The 24,142-nt window shown below is 46.8% G+C and overlaps 2 protein-coding genes and 1 pseudogene across 2 annotated transcripts; all 3 read left to right on the forward strand.

The window, feature by feature from the left end:
* Positions 1-4,470: 4,470 nt before the first annotated feature.
* Positions 4,471-5,325, forward strand: LOC119324522 (NDR1/HIN1-like protein 26). The gene has a single exon (XM_037598309.1). It carries the CDS (start codon positions 4,503-4,505, stop codon positions 5,115-5,117), a length of 615 nt encoding a protein of 204 aa, XP_037454206.1. The 5' UTR covers positions 4,471-4,502; the 3' UTR covers positions 5,118-5,325.
* A 10,568-nt stretch (positions 5,326-15,893) lies between these two features.
* Positions 15,894-19,120, forward strand: LOC119323207 (protein CYPRO4-like). The gene is made up of 2 exons (XM_037596805.1): positions 15,894-17,673; positions 18,552-19,120. The coding sequence occupies exons 1-2, from the start codon at positions 16,021-16,023 to the stop codon at positions 18,831-18,833; spliced, it is 1,935 nt and encodes a 644-aa protein (XP_037452702.1). The 5' UTR covers positions 15,894-16,020; the 3' UTR covers positions 18,834-19,120.
* A 3,498-nt stretch (positions 19,121-22,618) lies between these two features.
* The window catches only part of LOC119323209, a 2,367-nt pseudogene continuing 843 nt past the window's right edge, over positions 22,619-24,142 (forward strand).

The raw sequence follows: 24,142 nt of genomic DNA on the forward strand, positions 1-24,142 counted from the left end.
TTTGTGAAACTTTCTACCTATGGATGAAACTATGTAATATTGATGAAACTTGCTACTATTGGTAACATCTGTTGGATATGTGTTTGATTTTCTGTGAAAATGAATTGCTATAAGAAAAAAAATAGGGCAATATAGGCTCTTTGCCATCTGCCAGCAGATGGCAAAGAGCATGCAACCTTTGTCGTCCGCTGGCTGACGGCAAAGGCCTTTGCATCTTTGTCATCCACCAACAGATGGCAAAGTGCCCTTTGTCGTAGCTCGTTCAGCTGGATGTTTTGTCGTTTGCTGGCTGACGGCAAAGGCCTTTGCCGTCCGCAAGGCATGCCTTTGACGTCAGCCATGGCAGATGGCAAAGTTCCTGATTCCTGTAGTGTTTGTCAGTTCTAGCAGCTTCATCACAGAAGTAAATAACATGCCCATCGATCTTTAACCATAGCAACACTAGGTTCTACCTTGATTTGTTTAACAGGTTTAGGTGCTCTAATATAACTTCTATTGACCATAGTTGAAACTCTAGCATGTTCCTTAATCTTAACAGGGAAAGGTGGTTTTTCAATATAAGAAGTGGGAACAACTGGATCAACATTATAGATAATAGTTTCATCTTTTTCTATTACCGGTTCTTTAATTTCTTATTTAGTACGTGGGTGCTATTGAAACCACTTCTCCTTAGGGAGATCAACATGAGTAGCAAATGATTCACAAAAGGAGGCTACTATCTCAGAGTCAAGTCCATATTTAGTGCTAAACTTTCGGAAAGCATCAGAGGGCTATTAAATAGCATAATGGATCTTAACATGTAATCTTCAACCAAATAAACCATATAGTAATCAACTACAAGAAGTAATCAACACTACTAGTCACCCACAAGCACCAATCTATAGTTCCAGTACAAAGATTGAACACAAGAGATGAACTAGGGTTTGAGAGGAGATGGTGATGTTGAAGATGTTGATGGAGATTGCCTTCCCCAAGATGGGAGAGTTGTTGGTGATGATGATGACGATGATTTCCCCTCCGGGAGGGAAGTTCCTCCGACGGAATCGCTCCGCGGGAGGGCAAAAGTTCTCCTGCCCAAGTTCTGCCTAGAGACGGTGGCGCTTCGTCCCGAAAATCCTCTCCTGATTTTTTCTAGGTCAAAATGACTTATATACCAGAAGATGGGCACCGGAGGTGGGCCCAGGAGGGCACAACCCACCAGGCGCGCCTGGGCTCCCTGGCACGCCCAGGTGGGTTGTGCCCACCTGGTGTGCCCTCTCAGGTAGTTATTTGCTCCAATAATTTTTATCTATTGCATAAAAATCCCCGTGAAGTTTCAGCTCATTTGGAGTTGTGTAGAATAGGTGGCCTGACGTAGCTTTTTCAAATCCAGAATTCCAGTTGCCGGTATTCTCCCCCTTTGTGTGAACCTTGCATATTACGAGAGAAAAAAGATTAGAATTACTCCAGAAAGCATTATTATGCATAAAAACATTATAGATAATAGTTGAAAAACATGATGCAAAATGGACGTATCAACGACTGAATCGTCATTAGCCAGCAGTGGAATTGTGCGAAGAGCCATCCCGAGGCTGAGCGTGGAGCTGACTGTTGAGGTTGTGGCGCCGACGGCTTTCTATTTAGCTCGCCCAAGTATTTTTTTTTTTTGAGGAAACAGCAGGAGCTCTGCCTTTGCATTAAGAAGAAGAGAATTGACGAGTTTATAAGGAAAACTCGCCGAAAACCGATACATCGATACACACCAGCCCCGAGGCTGCGTACCTAACGAGTCGACTTCCCTGTCGCCCAAACGACCAGAGTTGCCGCTCCACCACACGACCCGGAGCCGCCACTCCGGCTTACAAACCACATAAATTCACACACGTCGGCCCCGAGGCCGCACCCCGCACGAGTCGACGACTCTGCCGTCCACATGACCAAAACTGACGCTCCACAGCACAAAGGTGCTCTCCGGAGCCGCCGCTCCGACTTCCCCGCCGGCCCCGAGGCCGCGCTCCACCTGAGCTGGCGACGCTGTCGCCCACACGACCAGTTCCGACACTCCACAACATTGCTTTCCGGAGCCGCCGCTCCGACTTCCTCACCAGCCCCGAGGTCGCGCACACGCCTGGCCGACGATGAACCCGCAAAGCCACCCGAGCCACTGTGAATTGACGGAGGACCATACCTCGAAGGCGTCGCCCCCAAGAGGGAAGCGACAAGTATGCCGCCGACGCCCGCTCCGACCAAAGGTCGAAACTTGGGTTTTCACCTGGAGAGCCCAAGACCGAGGCGACGATGGTGGTGAATGGGCTCCAGGACGACGCCTCCAAGGAGGGAACGACGTCCTAGGACGCCGTCGACGCCGGCAACGACCTAGGACGAGCTAGGCTTTCGCCCGGAGCTCACCAAATCCATCCTCACCGCAGCCTGCCCAGCAAACCGTCTCCGGCCTCATGCCGACCGTCCTTGTCCAAAACACATGACCAAGCAAGCAAGGCAGCACGCCGCCGCCAACCACCGCCGGTTGCAGAAACCATTGCAGCCCTCCTCCCTCCATAGCAGCGATGTGGATCTGGGCCAGCCGCACACCACCATGGAGCCCCCCGCGGCGCCGCCGTGCCGCCATCCAAGAGCTGCGGCACGCCGCCACCACCGCAGCTCCCCCGGCCGAGGGAGGGGACCCCAGGCACCCCGCGCGCACTGCCGACCGCCGAACACCGGAGAGTCGCCGCCGCCGCCCGCCGGAGAGCCTTCACCGCGAGATCCAGATGCGCCGCACCAGATCGACGATGGCCAGCCTCAGCGCCGCCCCCCACTCTCCCGACGAGGAAGAGGAGGAAACAGCGCCGCCGCCGAGCCCGGGGCTGCCGCCCCGGCTTGCCTGCACCTGGCCAGACGCAGCCGCCGGCGGATGCAGGCCTTCGTCCAGAGCCAAAGACGCGCGGCGCGCGACGAGGGTGCCCCGCCACCGCCGTCCGCCGAGCGGGCTTTGCCCGTCGGCCTCCTCCGGCGGCGGCGGGCGGAGCGAGGGAGGAGAGGGGAGCGGAGGCGGCGGCGGCTAGGAGGTCCCGCTGGACAGTCCAGACTGATTCATCCAGACGGTCCGGGTGAATGCCTGGACGCTGGAAACAGCCTAGCCCATATATGCCAGCTACCACCCTTCATCCCTTACCTATACATACATTTTCTTGGGTCAGATCTAGGGTTAGTAATAACATAAACTAAGAATTTGATAGAGCTTTGGTCATTTAACTTCCGAAATTGGGATCAAGACCTCCTAGGGGAGAAGACTCTGTGAGGAGTACAAGCCCGCCCATGGGAGAAGACTCCATTCGACTACAATACCCCCACGGGTAAAGGATTCCATGAAGCACAAGACCTCCATCTCTACAATTTGGGGATGAACTATGTTTCCTCGTTTTACCTTTCTCCCTCGGAGATGTATGGTCGGTTTGAGGATCTTATGTTTCTTGAGTGAATCATACTTGTATCTATGTGTTTGACTAGTGTTTTTTCCCTGTTGTTATTTGTGTCTCTTATGTTCTTACAGTCCTCTACCTTAAATTTGTGAAATCGGACACACGTCCCAGAATGATCTGTAACTCGTTTGGTGCTAGTTATGATGTTGCCATTTTTTCTATAACACCTACCCTCACATCCCTTAGCACCAGTGCTAGTAAATTTCCCCACATCTTAGTTGATATATTTTGTTGAGTAAAAGGCTTTTTGCTTAGTACAGTAAGCTGAGAGTTACTATTCACTTATGAAGGATTGATTATTGTGACAAGAGGAATAATTTGAGTGGGGCAGAGGATGAGTGAGGTAGCAGACTTGAATGTTCGAGAATCCACTTTGGTATATCTTTGCCTTTTCTTGTTCCTCATGGCAATTCATCATGCTTCACACACAAACATGAAGAATCCATCCCCACTTTCCTTCCAGCACCAGCAGAGGGCGGAGGGAGATCACATAGCTAGCTTCCTACTTTGTGAAAAGCAAGAAGAGAAAGGGGGAAAGGTTGCTTTCCTTCTCCCACTTTCCTAGATTATATGGTGGTCATGATGATTACCAGCTTCCTTAATCACCTTTGCTCGCTCTTGTCTGGTCTTAAGTCTTAACTGCTAGCTAGCTAATTCACCAGCCATGGATATACACATGCATCTTCCTTGGCAACTTTAGCATCTTGTGATGTAGCCTAGCCAGCCATGGACGTCTCCATCAGGGCAGGCAGAGGGAGGTGCTTTTCTTCTCCTCAGGCCAAAGGGGAAAATGGAGTGGAAAGACAACATGATGGTTGATGCAGCAGCAAGCAAGAAACCATACATACATTTTCGATCATCATAATCACCCATGTCACAACTAAAATGATGTTTACGAAGTCTCAAAGTTTATTAATTAGTGGTTATATCAATCAACTACACTAACTACTCCAGAGAAAATATATACTGGTAGCGCCACCCACAGCCACAAACCTTATCTCAGCTCACCCGCACGACCCCTCTCTCCTCTTGTGCACCACCATGTCCCGCATCACGGACGACCCCGAGCACTCCCCGAGGGACTGCGCCACCAAGCACCGCCACCACCACTCGGCTGGGCGCCGCCGGTTGCTGATCGGGGCGTTGTCGGCGGCGGCCTCGCTGCTGGCCCTGGCCATCATACTCTGGCTCACCCTCCGCCCTTCCAGCCCGCGCTTCACGCTGCTGGCCGCCACGGCCACGGCCCCCAACGCCACCGCCGGCGGCATCGTGCGGCTCGACGCGGCCTTCGTTGCGCACAACCCCAACGCGCACGCTGCCGTGCTCTACGACCGGCTCCAGGCGCACGCGTCCTACGCCGGGGTCCAGCTCGTCACCGCCGCGCCGCTCCCGCCTTTCCAGCAGGCCCAGGGCGACGCCGTGCTCACTGCCTCGCTCTCGTCGTCGTCAGCGGCGGCGTCTACGGCCGAAACTGCAGAGGCCCGGCAGTCGACGCTACTGCTGAGGGTGCGCGTGGAGGGGAAGCTCCGGTGGAAGGTGTCCGCCTGGGTGTCCGGCAGCCGCGCCCTCACCGCCGAGTGCGTCGCTGTCGTCGTGCCGTCGCAGCTGACGGCCGTCGTCGTGCAGGGTTCCCAGTGCGCCACCACCCTCCAGTAAATGAATGATGTGCACATATGTACTGTATGCATCAGTCGATAAATTACTTTTGCAATTAGCGTGTGCTTAGCTTAATTGCACTATTGTTCTTGTACTTATGAGAGACATACTACGTACTCTGCTTAATTACTCCCTACGTTACTAAATCTTTCTAGAGATTTCACTACGGACTACATACGGAATAAAATGAGTGAATCCACCCTTTAAATTATGTCTATGTACATTTGTATGTAGTCCACATTGAAATCTCTAAAAAGACTTATATCCACGGCGCTTGCATGCAATGGTTGCCGCGTTTGCTAAATCTCAGGTTTCTGAAAAAATCTAGCGTCAATCATTTGTGCTTCCCCTGAGGCCAAAGGCGAGGAGGAGGTGAGAAGCGACATGAACAAGTGTCGGCCACGGCAAGGCCTAGCCATGAACGAGCAGGAGAGCCGGTGGGTGTGAGACAAAAACTTGATAGGTATATGCCAGGACGAGGGCGGGGATGCAGGGGTTACAAGAGTTGATGTAGATCGGGGGGCTTTAGAGGAATGGCCGTGGCGGTGGCTATCACGGTGGGGTGGGGGTGGGTAGTCGAGGGAAGGCCGAGGCGGCAAGGCGATGCGTGGTAGCGCCCGCCAACTGCAAGGGATGGATGTCAGTGGTTAGGGCCAGGTTGGAACGAGGATGGCTGCACGAGGAAGGAGATGAACATGGACGCTTGAGGAGGAAGAAGCAACAGGAGCCGTTGGACATCGCCCTGATGGCGGCCAGGAAAAAAGTGACTTGCACAAATCGATTTTTTTCAAGTTGTTTAGGCGTGCTTTTGTTAAAGCACAGTACAATCACGGACATTCACCTTATAACCACACACATGCATACCCTGCTCTATAAGCATCTTTGAGCTGACACAACATCTTGAGATTGACGAAATCACCACATGTATCATGTAGTTGATGTGAACAATCACCAGAAAGCCTTTTTCAACAAAGTACAATCACAAATGCTCACATACAAGCACATACACTCACCGTATAAACGCGTACATGCACACCTTACCCTTATGAGCATAGTTTGAGCCGACACTACATCTTGAGATTGCCGAAGTTATCATAGACGCCTCGTAATCGACAAGAACGTCTCCTTCTATTGAACAAACATCGCCAAAAAACTTGAAATAAATCCAAGAAAAGCACCAGGGACAAGTCTAGGACTAGAACCCTGGTGGGCTGGTTCCACACAATTTCCAGCGCTCCCATTTTTTACACTACAAACATCCAACTATAGCCTCTCTCTCCCAAAATATAGTATGTATTATTACGAAATTGCTTTTGGAGGCCAATCTCCATGAAGGCCTCCAAATCCAAAATTCATGAAAATTCATATTTTTACATTTCAAAATTCTGAAAAAATACAGAGATAGATGAAGGCATAGTGCACAAGTGTGTAATTTTCAGGACAAAATACGTTGAAATCAGGGCTATGAAAAAAAAACAAATCTGGGGCTTTTTAACACATGATACTACGGTTCAACATATTTCATCCTGAAATTTTACACACATACGCCTCACGTCCTTGTTACTTGTACAATTGTTTTCAGATTTTCTTGAAACCAAATTTTTTGAATTTCGAATTTTCCAAAAAATAGGCCTCCATGGAAGCCAAGAGCCAAAACACCATTCTCGTATTATTATTAGTTTAAGCCAAACTATGTAATAATCAAATTTACAGAAAAAATTACCAATATCAAGAATGCCAAATCAATACCTTTAGATTCATCTTGATATATATTTTCATATGGTATGCATTTGTTACTGTAGATATATACAAAATTTTCTCTATAAACTTGATTAAAGTTTGTGGGGCTTAACTTTTGCGAAAACTAATGCACAGTATATCAAGGGACAAAAAGAATATTGTGTCATCATGAAGAGATGGCACCAACACTACATTGCACTTCCTCGGGAAAAAAATAACAACAACACTACATTGCACTTATCCTTACAATTACTAAGCTCCCTAGGAATAGAGGCCTACGAGAGATTGAAAGTATTTTTCCTGTAAGTGGACCCCGCCTATAAGGGTCTGATAGCGTCATGGGTCCCGCATGACGATGTCTGAACCGACATTTCATTCATACACATTTCAAAAAATTAAAAACATGATTGTTTTTCACCTTTTGTGTATTTAAAAAAATGTTCACGAATTTCTAAAGACATTCTTGAATTCTAAACAATGTTTGTAAATATGAAAAAATATTCATGAACTCTAAAAAATGTTCACAAGTTTCATAATTGTTCATGTTTTTTTAAATGTTTATTAATTCATAGTTTCAAAAATATTTCTAAATTTAAAAATGTTCATGAATACAAACAAATATTCATGGATTTTAAAAAAATGCTCACAATTTTGAAGAAAACATTTTGGAATTTCGAAAAGTGTTTAAGAACTTAAAGTATGTTCCTGATTTTTCAAAAATATTAATAAATTTTAAAATAATTCATGAATAAACAATACAATTACTAAGCTCCCTAGGATAGAGGCCTAGGAGTGCTTCAAAGTTTTTTTCCTGGAAGTGGACCCCACCTATAAGGGTTCAATAGGGTCATTGGTCCCAGATAACAATATCGAAACTGACATTCCATTCAGATACTTAAAAACCATTTAAGAATTTTCATTTTTCATGTATTTCCATAAAAGGTCATAAATTTTCAAAAAACATCTTGAATTTAAGCAATGTTTGTAAATTTAAAAATCCTTCACGAATATGAAAAATATATTCATGAATTCTAAAAATGGTTTACATGTTTCATAATTGCTCACTTTGTTTTGAAATGGTCATGAATTCACAGATTTACAAAATATTTATAGATTTAAAAAACCATGAATATGAAAATATATTCAAGGATTTGAAAAAATGTTCACCTTTTTGTAGAAAATGATTTAGAATATGAAAAAAATGTTTAAGAACTCAAATTATGTTCCTAAATTTTATAAAATATTCATAAATTTGAAAATATGCATGAATCTAAAAAAACATATATATAAATGAACATGAAAAAAATCAATAGAGGAAAAAAAAGTTAAAAACCAAACCAAACCCGTCCCAAAACCGGAAGAACCGGTCTACATGGACAGCCCAATATGCCTGCGGGTTCTGCATTTGCTCAACCGCCTCACGGAATGTGAGTTGCCATAAACTTTGAGAAAAAAATAGAATTAAGTCCAAGACCGTAGAACGGAGCGGCAAAGCGCGTGTTATCCTCTAGTGATGGTTGAAGGTTGTCTATTTTTTCCGTCGTCGAAAGGTTGACTAGAGTGGCGAGCATTCTCTTTGTAGTTTATTTGCGGAAACTAGAATCCATCTTCTCTCACCGCCACATCGCCGGAAATTATACATGTACGATGATAAAGTTAAGGTTGACGTCACACCATTCAATGTGAGTGCCCTGAGTTGTCATTCCCGCCTCAAAGCTTTTTTGAACTCCTTTCTGTGGGATACTTGACTTGGGCATTATCGCTTGTAAAGGCGAGTTCATCCAACAATGTAAAAGCTAGTAACCTGGTAAGGCATCAACCAAAAATAGCAAATTTTTAAAATTTGATATATGAACATCACCAAACATTGTAGAGTGTGGGATTGCCATGCTATATGCACAGGTCGGCGGACACATTATTGAAGAATCAATACTAAAAGGCCAGACTAATCCCATGAAACTGAGCCACAACACCTTCAAGAATTGTCTTATCAAGTACAAATTGATATATCAACAACTCAATGACTAGAGCTGCTTAAGTTTGTGTTGAACAACATAATACACTATATAGTTTAATGCGTGAGCATTCTCTTAGTAGTTCCTTCGCAAAGAAGAGAAGCCAATATTACTCAAGTTTGATTTGGCCATGCTATCCGGGCTAGCTGGTTTCTTTATATTGACATTCAAGAATCAATTTTTGATTAGGGATATCCTTAGCTACATTGTTAGTGATGAGTAGGAGGGGATGCATACGGTGGGCCTATAGAGAAGGTCGACGTACATTCAACAAAGTGGCATAATGATGTTTTTTAATAGGTTTAGTTGCCTCGTCGGAATGCAACCTAGTCCAATGGCAGGACCGACAAGAGTAGTGCCCGGCGCACGTGACACTTGGATTGTCTTTGATTTCGTAGTCCCACTACCTCGACTAGTTCGAGCCTGACTAGGCCCCTCGGCCTCTGAATCTCGGACTTCCTAACTCTCCCGAGAGAGCTACTAGGGGAACGTGACTCTCCTCTTGAGTTTATTGAAGGAGTGAGTGATTTACATGTCCATGTGGGTCCTTACATGGTTTATAAGTCCTTGACAAATGACCAAGGCTTGAAGTGAGGAGGTGGGAGGGCAGAACTAGGCAATTTTCCGTCCTTTGGCCCATATATGCCTCTAGTTGAGCTATGATGTGGGTTGTAGCCCATTAAGGGAGAACACGTACACTATTTGGAGTCGTCTTTGCTTAGGGTTGAGATTCTCTGCTCCTTTGAGTCCATTTTACTTAGTCTTTTATGTGGTCTTCATCATTTGACTTGTTGACGATGGAAGTTTGCTTGGATTTTCGTTGACCAGGTGACTTACTTGGACCCATGGGAGCTTGCTTGGACTTTACTGACCTCCTTGACTTGAGGTGAATGTCCTTGATATTTTTTTCAACTATCTATGTAGAGTGCCAAGTGGGATAGAGGGTGGAACCTCGAGGGGCAAAATCATTACTACTATAGGTGTCCCTTTGACCCGGAGTCATCAAGGTCTTATTTATGGCTTGAGATCAATAAACTTAGTCTCGAAGTACTTCCTTGGATGTCTTAGTTTAGTCGGTGCTCTTGGAGCCTTAATGCTTGACGAGTCTTGGTCCTGGAGTATGTTAAATTTGCTTTTTGGCAGAGACATTGGACATCTTATAGTGTATTTTTTCGTAGCAGTCTTAATATGTTTGATAGGTAGACATAAAATGACCGTTTAGAAATAGTTATTTCTTAAAAGTATCAAACCTGAGTAAATTAATAGTCTACCCCTCATTTTTTTGTCAAAATGGTTCGAAATTTAACGGATATAAGGCCCAAAAGACAAAATATTACTCTAATTTATTTGGAACCTGATATGGTGCTGACATTCAATCTAGAGCACCACCATCATGGACGAATCGTTCGCCGGGACACGAGGGATCGATCGAATGATTCCGTTCGATCTCGAAAATATCCTAGGTCGAACGCATCGAGGAAACTTTACGCTTTTGAAACCCCCACAAGCCTAAAGAAAGAAAAAGAACTAACCAAAATAAAGGGCCATATTTGAGCACATATACTAGAAGGCCTTTAACAAAATATATATTTTCCTATCATATAAATTGACATCATGAATGATAGTACTGTTAATTTAAAAGAAAAAGGAAAACATAAAGTGGGGATATAGTACACAATTGCCATGATACATAAAAAAGAAAATGCCACATTGCTACATGTTTTTTTCTTCATGGCTAAAAAACAAGAAAATCAAATATTTTTTCTCTAACGTGCATGGCAAATCTTTTGAAATATGGCCCTAATATTTGTATACCATGGAAATGTATTTTTTAAATATTATTTTGCTGGCAAAACTATATAGTTGACCAATGCAACTCCATATTTTTCCGTTATGCTTTTTATGGCGTGGTCGATTCACTTTCAAGATAAAATATTTGTGTTCCTTTGCGAATGTATAAAATTTGTTCAAAGAACAAATTTTATGGCCTAGAAGATTCACTTTCGGAACAGGAGTTTTGATCTTTGAAAAAAAAAGATTGCAATTTGAAACAATTGCGCATTGAACAAAAAAGGACTAATTTTGAATTTGCCAAGGGAACATGAAAAAAATTGGGAAAGTTGTTCTCTAAAAAAATGCATGGTATCATTAATAAAAGAAATATAATTTTCCATGGGAACATGACAAATTTATAAACTGCAATGGTCTAACCAAATAATAATGCCATTGTTTAAATAATGGAAGTACAATGGTCTAATTAATAAATTTGTATGGTCTTAAGAATTAAAATTTCCATCCCACTAATAATAAAACTAACATCATGTAATTAGTAATTTTGCCATAATCTAAGTAATAAAGTTCCAATGATCTTAAAGATGCCACTAAAAATGAGTAAAATTGCCATGCTACAAAAATTGAAATTGGCATGGTCTGATTAATAAAATTACTACCCCCTAAATAGTAAAATTGCCATGGTACCTAAATTAAAACTCTAGTGTTTAAAACTATTAAATGTGCCATGTGACAAAGTTAAAAATCTATATATTTGTCATGAGTATGATCCAAAGATTTATAAAATTTGACATGGTTTGGAAAGCAATGTGTTATGAATTTGCCATGTGCAAAGATAAGAATTTTCCATGTTATGAACATTCACATAAAAAAATTCCCATTAACCATGGCAACCTATATAAAAATTCTATACAAAATCATTGCAAGTTTGCCATGAAGTGAAAACCTATTGCGCCATGGTAACCATGTCAACCTATACAAAACACTATGGCGCTATTGTATATACAAAACATGTTAGCTATTACAAATTTGATCGTTATGGCAAACAGTTCATGAAATCTACAGGGCATATTTTATTTACATGGCAAATCTATTGCATACACTATGATATTTTTTTAGTTGGCACACAAATACATGGAAAAAAGTACATGTTTTTCCCTATGAAACAAAACAAAATTTCGATGATCCAAAAATAAGAAACTGCCATGGTTGAAAATGCGATTTTTCATTATCCATTAAACTAAATTTGCGATGATGTGTGATCTAAATTTGCCATGGTCCAGAAAGAGCAATTTTTCTCTGGCATATACATTTGATATGATCGCAAAAAGTATCCAGCAGTAGTTTCCCATGGCAAAAGACTTGAAAAAAATGCCATGGCAATGGCAACACATGATAATTAAAAATGGCATGATGATTTTTTTTCAAGTTTATGGGAATTTCCATTTTATGCCAATTTTTTTACAAAAGAACTACATGTCAAGAAATGTTCTATATCCACGGCAAATCTATTGCATATAGTATGGCACTCTGTTTTACTCAACACGAATAACCATGGCAAAAACTACATGGCATTGGGTACGAAACAAAACAAATTGCCATGATTAAGAATCAAAATGGCCATGGTAAAAATGCAACAATTTTTCCTTGATCCATTAGTAAACTAAATTTGCCATGGTCCAGAAAGCAAAGTTATAGAGCAAGTTGAAGCTAGCTAAAATTTGGATTACTTAAAAAAAATACCACCCACAAATAATTCTCTAAAAAATGGTAAAATGAGTTTTAATTTCGAATTCTTTTTGTAAAGAAGAGAAAACTGGACTGGAATGTGTAGCTCGTCGGCACGATCGACAGCTAAATCCGGCCCCATCACCCGTGGGCGAAGCAACCGATGAGAGACAGGCGGATCGATCATTCGTACGCGTAGCGCGTAGCGTCAGTACCACGCACCGACTTCCCCCCTCGGCCACGTCTGACACCACACGATCGCATCCGCTTATATAGAGGCTATAGAGGCTGATTGGTTTGCTACCAACATTTGGCATTACCAATATTTGGCAAGCCAACATTTGGCAAAACCAAAAGTTGCCAACATTTGGCAATTTTGTGTGAGATTGGCAACATAAATTGGTATGTAACCAATCTGTAGCCAACATTTGTCATTTGCCAAAATTTGGCATGTCAACTTTTGGCAACAAACCAATTAGGCTCATAATCCCCTACGGCCCACCGACCGACCCGACCGCTTTCCTCTCCCACACCCGCTCCATCCGTCCTCCCTCCCGATCACCGTCGAATTCCCCTCGCTCTACTAGGCTGCCGGTCCATCGATGTCGCCATGCCTTCTACGTCGAGGTCGAGATCATCATCAAGTGCCACAGAACACCCACTCGACGACTCGGTTGATGGCGAGGGGGAGGAGGGCGATGAACAGACGCATGATGAGATCAACACCTCGCAGATGCCCGATGCACCCCAGCCTAGTCAAAGGCGTGGAAAGTATACTCCGCACAAATACGACAGGAAGGCACGTAAGGCCCCGGTGATCGAGGCCGCTTCAGAGGAGGAGGAGGAGGAGGAGGTGGAGGTGCCATTGCAGAGGAGAAGGCGCTTACTGAAGGGGAAGGATGCCGCACCGGCTAAGATGGGGAAAGGAAGGAAATGATGCATTTGTCTTGAACTATGTAGGAAACTTGATGCATTTGTGGTGAACTATGTATGATACTTGATGCATTTGTGGTGAACTATGTATGAAACTTTGTCTTGAACTATGTATGAGACTTGATGCATTTGTGATGGTTCTCTTCCACTTAATGTTCTTGAAGCATCAGCAAAACTCCAGCAACAGCAGCAGCAATACTCAGCAAATAGCCAGAACTTAGTTTGATCCATATTATTCAACAGAAATAAGTTCATACATTCCACATAAATGCGGGACATAGAAAGTTTCATGGACATGCAAACGATTCATGTCACACATAAATGCGGGACATACAAAAGGATCACGTCATACATAAGTTCACACATTCCACACACCTAACATGACCAACACATACATAAGATTCACGCCCCAAGCCAGTAAGAAAAGCCACGTCCTCGAGCTCCACCTTCACCACGGCCACGTCCTCGAGCTCCACCGTCACCACGGCCACGTCCTCGAGCTCCACCGTCACCACGGCCACGTCCTCGATCTCCACCGTCACCACGGCCATGTCCTCGAGCTCCACCATCACCACGGCCACGTACTCGATCTCCACCATCACCACGGCCACGTCCTTGATCTCCACCATCACCACGGCCACATTTTAGAAAGATGTTCATGGAATTGGTATTCGACGACTTCAGGATTTGCAAGTATCAGGGGGAGTATCTTCCTGAATTACTCCTGTTCAAAGCATCATATTATACTCTTTTTCCCTTTATGAGTTTCCTTTTACAGGTTCTCATCAAGGTTTTTAATGAGGTAATACCAACATGAGATCATATGTCATACTTTCTATTTTCTCCACTGGAGTTTTTAGGAAAGTATATACGGCATATTTATTGTCCTCTAAACTCTATGGATTTTCTCATATCGAGTTAAAAGAGACAATTATTATGATATGTCATATCATTTTCTCCTTATATTTTCCCATTGGGTTTTAAAGGAGTTTTCAATGATATATCAGATCACACTCTTTTCCCTTATGAGCTTTCCCTCAAAATTTCTCATAAAAGGTTTTACCGAGGCGACATATGCAATACTTTCTATTTTTCCCCACTAGGGTTTTTAAAGGAAAGTATACAAAGCATATTTATTGTTCTCCAAACTCACCAATGAGTTTTCTCCTTTCTCAAAGGTTTTCTCATATGAGTTATCAAGGAGACAATAATTATTATATGTTGCACCTTTTCTCCTTATTATGTTTCCCATTGGGTTTAAAGGAGTTTTAGCAACATATCTGCTCTATTCTCCTCGTATTTTTCCCATAGGGTTTTTGGGGGAGACTCTCAAGATTATACGGAAGATTTCTCGAGATGGAAGATCTATGTACAAGAAGTTTTCAATGATGAAACATTGAAGGAGCGGTGTTGTAAAGGGAGAGTGTTAGGAATTAATTAGTAGATTAATTAGCACATGCTAATTAATGAATAGTCATTAGGAAAGAGGTATGTCCAACCCCGAATAGTCATATGTCCCTTCTCTCTTTCTATTGCCAATAGGCACCTGTTCTGGAGGGATTCCTCCGAACAGACACCTCTTCTTCCCACCTCTATATACTTGAGAATCAATGGAAACCACGGACTTATTGTCCTTTCGCTTTCAATCTCGTTTTACTCTAACAACATCAATCAATCAATCATCAACCAATTACATAAGTCAAACAAATCATCACGTTCTTTCCACTCGGATTAAATTATCTTAACCATCAATTTTAGATATGAAAGGCTGACTTAAAAATGTAAATGTGAAGTACAAATATTGTTACATCACACAACTGAACATGCCACGTATAAAAACATATGTTGCAACCGTAACCAGAAGCGGTGGACAAGAGAAGCAATAGGAGCAGTCTACATTGACATAAAGATCACTTAATTTACAAACCAACCTGTTTTTTGGATCGTTAGGTGAACAGTAGTATTCTCAGCCCATCAAGATTTAAGTCCTGATTATCGCATTTATTCCTGTATATATTTTAAGATTTTCAGCGATGCGCATTTAGTGGCAGGAGGCGTTCCCGTCAACTACGAAGCGTCTATGGTGACTTCGTCGATCCTAAAATGATATGTCTTCAGGGTGCTCATAGGGATAGGGTCTTCATGCGTGTGTTGCTACGGATGAGTGTATACGCGTATGTATGAATGTCTGTGTCTGTATTGAGTTTTAAAAAAACACTATGAATTATATATGGACTGAAACGACTGAACAAACACACTACAATATGTTTACATACATCCATTTTTTAAAAAAAGTTTAGAATATGTTATATTTGTGAATGAAGGGAGTATCTAATTAATTTTGTAAAGAGAAAACTTGATCGGATATGCAACTCGTTGGCACGATCGACGGCTAAATCCGGCCCCATCACCCGTGGGCGAAGCAACCATTCATCCATAGCGTACGTGGAGCGCGTCGCGTCAGTCCCACGCAGTCACGCACCGACCTCCCCTCCTCCGCCACGTCTCACGCCACACGATCGCATCCGCTTATATAATCCCCATCCTTCCCCCGCGGCCCACCGACCGACCGACCTGATCGCTTTCCTCTCCCTCCCACACCCGCTCCGCTCCATCCGTCCTCCCGATCACCGCCGAATTCCCCTCGCTCGACTCATCACTCAACTAACCACCCACCCCACCCCCGCCGGCAAGCCATGGGCGCCGCCAACAGCCGCGAGGACCTCGACCTCACCTCCTCCTCCGGCGAGGAGGAGGAGGAGGAGGACGCCGACGAGGAGTACGACCCCGGGTCCGCCTCCGGGCCGCGGAAGGACGACCCGCTCCGGGCCGCCACCCCGGCCTCCATCGAGTTCCTCGACGCCAAGCTCCGGGCCCTCGACCTCAAGTACAAGCAGCCGGACAACGCCGCCCGCCTCTACCTCCACGTCGGCGGCGCCTCCGCCGACGCCCGCTGGGTCCCCGCCGAGCGCCGCGCCACCTACGCCTTCCTCGACAAGGCCGCCGCCGCCGCGGCGGAGGACGACGGCTACGACGACGAACGCCGCGGCCGTCGCTACACCTCCTCCTCGTCCTCGTCGGCCTCGCGGGGGCCCAGGTGGGTCCTGGAGGTGGGCCCGGGCCGGCGGGTGTCGGCGCCCGTGGGGCAGGAGCTGCAGCTCAAGGCGCTCCCGGGGCAGCGCCGGGCGGACTTCGCCGCGGCGGGGTCCGTGTGGGCGCTGCGCTTCCCCAACGACGCCGCCTTCCGCCGCTTCCGGGAGCAGTACGACCGGTGCCTCTTCGAGAACACGTACGGGGTGGAGGCCACGGACGAGGGCCGCCGGGAGGTCTTCGGCGCCGACTTCGCCGCCTGGGCGCGCCCCGCCGAGGCCGACGACGCCGTCTGGGCCGACGCGGAGGACGACCTCGCCCCTGCCCCCGCCAGGGACCTGCTCGAGGAGTTCGAGGAGGAGGCCGGGGACGGCAGCGGCATCCAGAGCCTCGCGCTCGGCGCGCTCGACAACAGCTTCCTGGTCGGCGGCGCCGGGATTCAGGTGGTCAAGAACTTCCGCCACGGCGTGCACGGCAAGGGCGTGTCGGTCAGGATCTCGGGCGCCCGCGGTGGCGGCAGCACCACCAGCAGCACTAACTACGCGACGCCCAAGAAGGCCCTGCTGATGCGCGGCGAGACCAACATGCTGCTGATGAGCCCCGGGGACACAGGCGCGCCCCATTCCAACGGCGTCCACCACGTCGACATCGAGACCGGCAAGGTCGTCACCGAGTGGCGGTTCGAGAAGGACGGCACCGACATCACGATGCGGGACATTGCCAACGACAGCAAGAGCGCGCAGCTGGAGCCCTCCGGATCGACCTTCCTGGGGCTGGACGACAACCGGCTGTGCAGGTGGGACATGCGCGACGCGAGGGGCAGGGTGCAGACGATCGGCAACTCCTCCTCCGACTCGCCGGTGCTGCACTGGTCGCAGGGCCACCAGTTCTCGCGGGGCACCAACTTCCAGTGCTTCGCGAGCACCGGGGATGGCTCGATTGTTGTTGGCTCCGTCGATGGCAAGATCAGGCTCTACTCCAAGAGCTCGATGCGGATGGCCAAGATGGTGTTCCCAGGGCTTGGGTCGCCGATCACGCATGTGGATGTTACTTACGATGGGAAGTGGATCCTGGGCACCACGGACACATACCTGGTTTTGATCTGCACCATCTTCAAGGACAAGGATGGCAAGGAGAAGACTGGGTTCAGTGGGCGTATGGGAAGCAGGATCGCGGCGCCCAGGTTGCTGAAGCTCAGTCCGCTTGATTCAATCCTCGCTGGGAACGACAACAAATTCCATGGTGGACAATTTTCATGGGCAAGTCTCATATTCTTATTCAGGCGCATAACATTGACTGTTCCTACTGCTTTTTGGCAATGCACTTTTTAGTCTTAACGAAACTTTATATAGAATGTGCAAGATTAGCTGTTCATCTAGACTTATGTAGTCCTGGTTATAGGTGAATTCAGTGAAGGTACTATGCTAGTAATCAGTTAATGCAATATGTTTGCTATCCATAATGGCAGTTCGCTAACTTACTAACTTGTTATTGCTCTAATGGGAAATCTGTACTGATTAAATACCAGTTTTCAGGAAAATTCATGCACACCATCTATTATTAACCATGAATATGCGGTACTAATTAGCATATCCATCTCGACATGGTAGTGTGATGACTTCTAGGGTAATCAGTAGGTCGACAGTTTCATGATACTCTCAGTTTAGACTGCATTACTTTTTGGTACTAATGACTAGAACAAGTTCAGTTCATAGTACAAATGTCAATTCAGAACCAACAGCAATTGAACCATTTCTGAAATCTCCTCTCTGTTTTTACATGAAACTAACTTGTCACTTCAACGCCATTAGATATAAGACTCTGGCGAATGGAAGTATAAATTTTCTCCATACTTTCTGTGGTTCCATGTATTCATGGATGATATAAACATGTTTCTTCAATGGGAAACAGGGTATAGTGTTTGGGAAATAGTAGCAATTTCTGCAGGATACGAATTAGTGTTCTTCCTGAATGACACTTGAATGCAATAGTCTGTTTCCCATGCCATTGCTCGTTTCAGATGTTATATTTCTGTTATCTTCATTTGTACGCAAATGGCTTCTTACAGCTTTGCTTAATTCTTCATTCTTGAAAAGCACATCCTCTGATCCGCTATCCTCTGTCATTTTGCCCCCAGGTAACGGAGGACGGGAAGCAAGAGAAGCATCTCGTCGCGACGGTCGGCAAGTTCAGCCTCATATGGAACTTCCAAAAGGTCAAGGACAGCAACCATCACTGCTACCGCGACCAGGAGGGCCTCAAGAGTTGCTACTGCTACAAGGTCGTCCTCAAGGAGGAGTCCATCGTCGACAGCAGGTTCATGCACGAGAACTTCGCCGGCTCCGACTCCCCTGAAGCTCCCCTGGTGGTCGCCACCCCGATGAAAGTCAGCTCCTTCAGCATCGCAAACAGGCGTTGATTCTGATGTTTCTCGATTCTGAACCGTAGTGTCTCTGTGCAGATTGGTCACTCGTCTAAATTTTTTTTGGTTCTTGCAACATTTTGAATGTAGAGTCATGTACTTATTTGCTTGCGGTTTTAGACTTGCGTGTTTGCTTGTTGGCAAAACATATGGCATCATTCTGAATGTTCGGACAATAGTGTAGTGAGTGGTGTTCTCTCTGTGTGTGTAATGCAAACATCATTTTCACGCGTGTACAATGAAAGTGTGTTGAAAAAGAGCATATGAATGTTTGTTCTTTCTCCTATCTTGTTATTGGTATTCAATGTCGTACCGTTCCGCAGTTCATCGGTGGCATAGATCAGTAGTGCCATACTCTGACATGTCACCAGGTGGCATTACAAGAGCGAGACGAACTTGCAAGTGTTCAGCATAAGAAAATTATTTACTGAATCCCTAGAGAATAAAAACGATTAACTGAAGGTATTTCGAGAAGCCTGAGCGCAGGGGTACGCATAATATAAGACGTTTTTGCTGTTTAAATTGAACTGCAAAAACGTCTTATATTTAGTTATGGAGGTAGTAAGAACCAAGTATTTCATGAACTGGTTCAGTAGAAATTGAAGATTTCACCCGACAAGACCTAAAGTGTCGCTAGGCACCCATCATTCTGAACCGTGTTGGTACAAGTTACAGGTTCCTGTGCAGCACTCTCTAATGATTTTACGTGTGTTTTTACGGCGCCTTCCGGAAAACCTGCGCCGTGTGTTCAAGTTGTAGACAGAAATAAATTCATGAGCTTGCCAGCAAAGAGGAGCACACGGAAGCACACACAATGCAATGCAGAATCATCCTCCCAATCCTCACTCTTTTTACCCGTTGTCCTCGGACACACGGCCAAACAGGCATTGTAAGCGCAAAGAAATAAATACAGTAAGGGCTTCAGAGCGGTAAAAGAAATGGTAGCTTGGTGTTGCAGGACTTCAAACTCACAATTTTAGAATGACAGGAGTGAGCGGAGCTCCTCGGCTCCATTACTCAAAAGAAGCCTGTCATCAGTTTCAGTTTTTACAACGTTCCAAACACAAGGAGCGCTCTGCAGCAGCGTTCTAGAGCAGATTTCTGACTTAGCCACTAAAGGGGAGAAAAAAAAGAGGCTCAGGACCTCAGTGGCAACAATCGGCAGGTGTGTGTTCTCTGCCGGGTGCGGAATACCGCCCTTGTACACCTTGCTTTGATGCGAAATCTGGCTTGCTCTCACTTCTCAGTGATGCTGGTTTCTTGTGAGATATGTATGCTCTGACCTCTGAGAGTGCACAGTTAACACACCCCCTAAATGTGCATAAATTACACTGTTTTTCCTACGCGCGGCTGCAGTTTAACATCCAACGACGGCTCATGTGGTTAATGCTGTTGTGGATGGATGGGAACTGGGACATGGAGATAGGGCCAGTTCCCCGTCGCGCTAGAATCATACCGCCTATGATGATAACTGAAATTACCAGAGGTCAAGTGCAAGACTAGGATGAAAAAAGTGTCAATAAATTGCTTCAATGTTTTTGTTATGCTTTGCTTATTTAGAAAGCAAATCATATGCTGCTCTGACCTGAGATTATTGCACAAACAGATTAACCTTTTTTTTTATCTTAAAATTGTATCTATGCATGTATGGAGGTGCTCCTGTTGCTGGAGGCAGCGCTTTCAGTTTTCAGCGGAGACCAGATAATTGAGATCGATTTTTTCCCTCCTTTTGGGTCATCTGTTCTTACTTCTGCTTTGGCTCACTAGCATTCATCTGGTGTGAATCCCCAACCTGCATTTTAATATTGCACTGAAACTATCTATGGTCTAGCAAATCAAGTTTGTTTGATGCAGAAATCCTGAGGACGTTGCTCTCTGCTTTTGTGTTCGCAAATTTCCTGCTTCAAAGTTTTGATCTCATTGTGGTTGTGATTCTTTACTGCTAAATCAGGGGGAAACAAATTTATGTATGCTGCATGTATTCACATGAATTCTGTTTTCTATTGTGCATAAATATACCTTGCATTTTGCATGGTTCAGATTTTTTCCATGTGCAAAAAGAAAGGATGCCGATAAGTGTCACATGGGTGGGCGTTAGGGAGTCTACCCACACATTTTATGTGGTGTATAAAAGGAACAGCCCACACATCTACGTGTGGGCAAAACAAGTAATGCCCACACACCTCTTTTTCCCTCCCGACCCCTCTCACATGCGTGCGTGCGGGCATAGATAACGCCCACACGCCCCGTATGTCAGGCCTCATACCTCGTGGTCCTGCACGCCACGCGTGACAGTCACCGTGCGCCCGCAGTTGCCATGGTCCAGACCCTCGTCCATGTTCGTTTAACTGCAGTTGTCATGTCACTGAACTACAGTTGCCATGTCGGACAACTGCAGTTGCCATGGTTGCTCAACTGCAGTTGCCATGTGTGGTCTGGTCTACTGTAGTTGCCATGATTTCAAAATTTTAGGAGTTGCCACATACTAACACTGGGCAGTTGAGAGAGTTGCCATGTGCTCACAAGCATGCTAGGGCAGTTGCCATGTAAAAAGGAAGAGTTGCCATCTGCTTACGTGCACGTTAGGGCAGTTGCCATGTACCATGCAAAAACACATGGTAACTCGGTAAAAGAGAGTTGTCATCTGCTTACGTGCACATTAGGCAGTTGCCGTGTACCCTGCAAAACACATGGCAACTCGGGTAAAAAGAGAGTTGCCACCTGCTTATAAAGCACACTAGGGCAGTTTGCCATGTGCACTGTAAAACACATGGCAACTAGCAGCTTGAGTGTGGAAAAGGAGACGAGCGTGTGGGAGAGATGACAAATGCCCACACACTAGCCCTTGTGCGTGCGTGGAAAGTGGCGTGTGGGCGTACTGCTGAACGCCCACACACCAGTCCCTCCCGTGTGGTGAAACAGCCGTGTGGGCGACCGGGTGAACGCTCACACATCAGGCCAGTCCTATGTAGCACTAGAAACATGTCAAGATTCGTGCGCTCACGAACGGACGCGGATCCATGTGTATGGGCGAGATGCAAACGTCCATACGTGTGGGCGTTAACATTTCCGAAAAGAAATGGAACCATAGCTCCTCTCATAATTGTAAGATATATATTCGTTGACCATTTGTATGAAGGAAAACATAAGGTGCAAATGAATTCTAAGGAAGATTACACAGAGATTTTAGTGGATGCGCATTTTTCTCCGAAATAAAGTGCAAATGAATTCCAAGGAAAATCACCAAGCATTTCAGTCCTATGAATGAAATGGGCAACATAGAAAAATCCCTAGGATCTAAATCAGCCTAAAAATCCTACTGTATAAAATTATTTCGAATCAAAACCCTTAGCCTCTCGTATGCTTCGTCTAGTTACTCTCATAGTCTCATTGTCGTTACATGCCGACACTTTCGATCTTCCATCCTCTCAAGCAAACAATACCATTTTTGCAATAGAAAAAGAAGGATCGCATGTTTTCCGGAGAATCATCTTCTTCCCGGACGAGGACGAATGAGGTGGGACGTGGCGACCGGGACGCGCCCGCTGCCTTCGGAGGCCCGGCCCCCCTAGTCGGCAGCCACCTGCCGACCACTGATGCGACCGCACGTAGCGCCCAGCCGCGGCGATTCGTCCATCTGACCACCCCGCTTTATGGGCTAGTCGGCACTCACCTGCCCGTCCACTCACGAGAGCACACGTCGTGCTTCGTCTACCATCCATTCCAACGGCCTATAAATACTGCCTCGTGCTGCAGATACTTTACACAACCACTTGCTTCACACAACCAAGGGAAGTAAACACAGCAGCATTAGTGGATTTCACGAGTGAGAAGCTCGGCTCAAGATGGACCACCAAGCACACATCGCCGGCGAGAAGAAGGGCATCATGGAGAAGATCAAGGAGAAGCTCCCCGGCGGCCACGGTGACCACAAGGAGACCGCTGGCACCCACGGGCATGCCGGCACGGCGACGCATGGTGCCCCGGCCACTGGTGGTGCCTACGGGCAGGAGGGTCACACCAGAACCACCGGCACGGGGTTGCATGGCGTCCACGCCGGCGAGAAGAAGGGCGTCATGGAGAACATCAAGGACAAGCTCCCTGGTGGCCACGGTGATCACCAGCAGACTGGTGGTACCTATGGGCAGCAGGGACATACCGGCACGGCGACGCATGGCGCCACTGCGAGTGGTGGCGCCTATGGCCAGCAGGGACATACCGGCACTGCGATGCATGGCACCCCGGCGACCGGTGGCACCTATGGGGAGCAGGGACACACTGGAGTGACCGGCACGGGGACGCATGGCACCGGCGAGAAGAAGGGTCTCATGGAGAACATCAAGGAGAAGCTCCCTGGTGGCCATGGTGACCACCAACAGACCGGTGGCACCTACGGCCAGCAGGGACACATCGGCACGGGGACGCATGGCGCTCCGGCCACCGACGGCACCTACGGGCAGCATGAACACGCCGGGGTGGCCGGCACGGGAACATACAGCACCGGCGAGAAGAAGGGCGTCATGGAGAACATCAAGGACAAGCTCCCTGGTGGCCACGGCGACCACCAACAGACCGGTGGCACCTACGGGCAGCAGGGACACACCGGCGCGGCGACGCATGGCACCCCGGCCGGCGGCGGCACCTATGAGCAGCGCGGACACACCGGGATGACCGGCACAGGGACACACGACACTGGCGAGAAGAAGGGCATCATGGAGAAGATCAAGGAGAAGCTCCCCGGCGGCCACGGTGACCACAAGGAGACCGTTGGCACCCATGGGCACGCCGGCACGGCGACGCATGGTGCCCCGGCCACCAGTGGTGCCTACGGGCAGCAGGGTCACACCGGAACCACCGACACGGGGTTGCAGGACGCCCACGTCGGCGAGAAGGAGGGCGTCATGAAGAACATCAAGGACAAGCTCCCCGGTGGCCACGCTGACCACCAGCAGACTGGTGCCACCTATGGGCAGCAGGGACACACCGGCACGGCGGTGCATGGCGCCCCGGCGAGTGGTGGCGCCTATGGCCAGCAGGGACATACCGGCACTACGACGCATGGCACCCCGACGACCGGTGGCACCTATGGGGAGCAGGGACACACCGGGATGACCGGCACGGGGACACACGGCACTGGCGAGAAGAAGGGCGTCATGGAGAACATCAAGGACAAGCTCCCTGGTGGCACGGTGACCACCAGCAAACCGGTGGAGCCTACGGGCAGCAGGGACACACCGGCACGGCGACACACGGCACCCCGGCCGGCGGCGACACCTATGAGCAGCACGGACACACCGGGATGACCA

The sequence above is a fragment of the Triticum dicoccoides genome, chromosome 6B (genome assembly GCF_002162155.2).
Source record: "Triticum dicoccoides isolate Atlit2015 ecotype Zavitan chromosome 6B, WEW_v2.0, whole genome shotgun sequence".
Taxonomy (NCBI): domain Eukaryota; kingdom Viridiplantae; phylum Streptophyta; class Magnoliopsida; order Poales; family Poaceae; genus Triticum; species Triticum dicoccoides.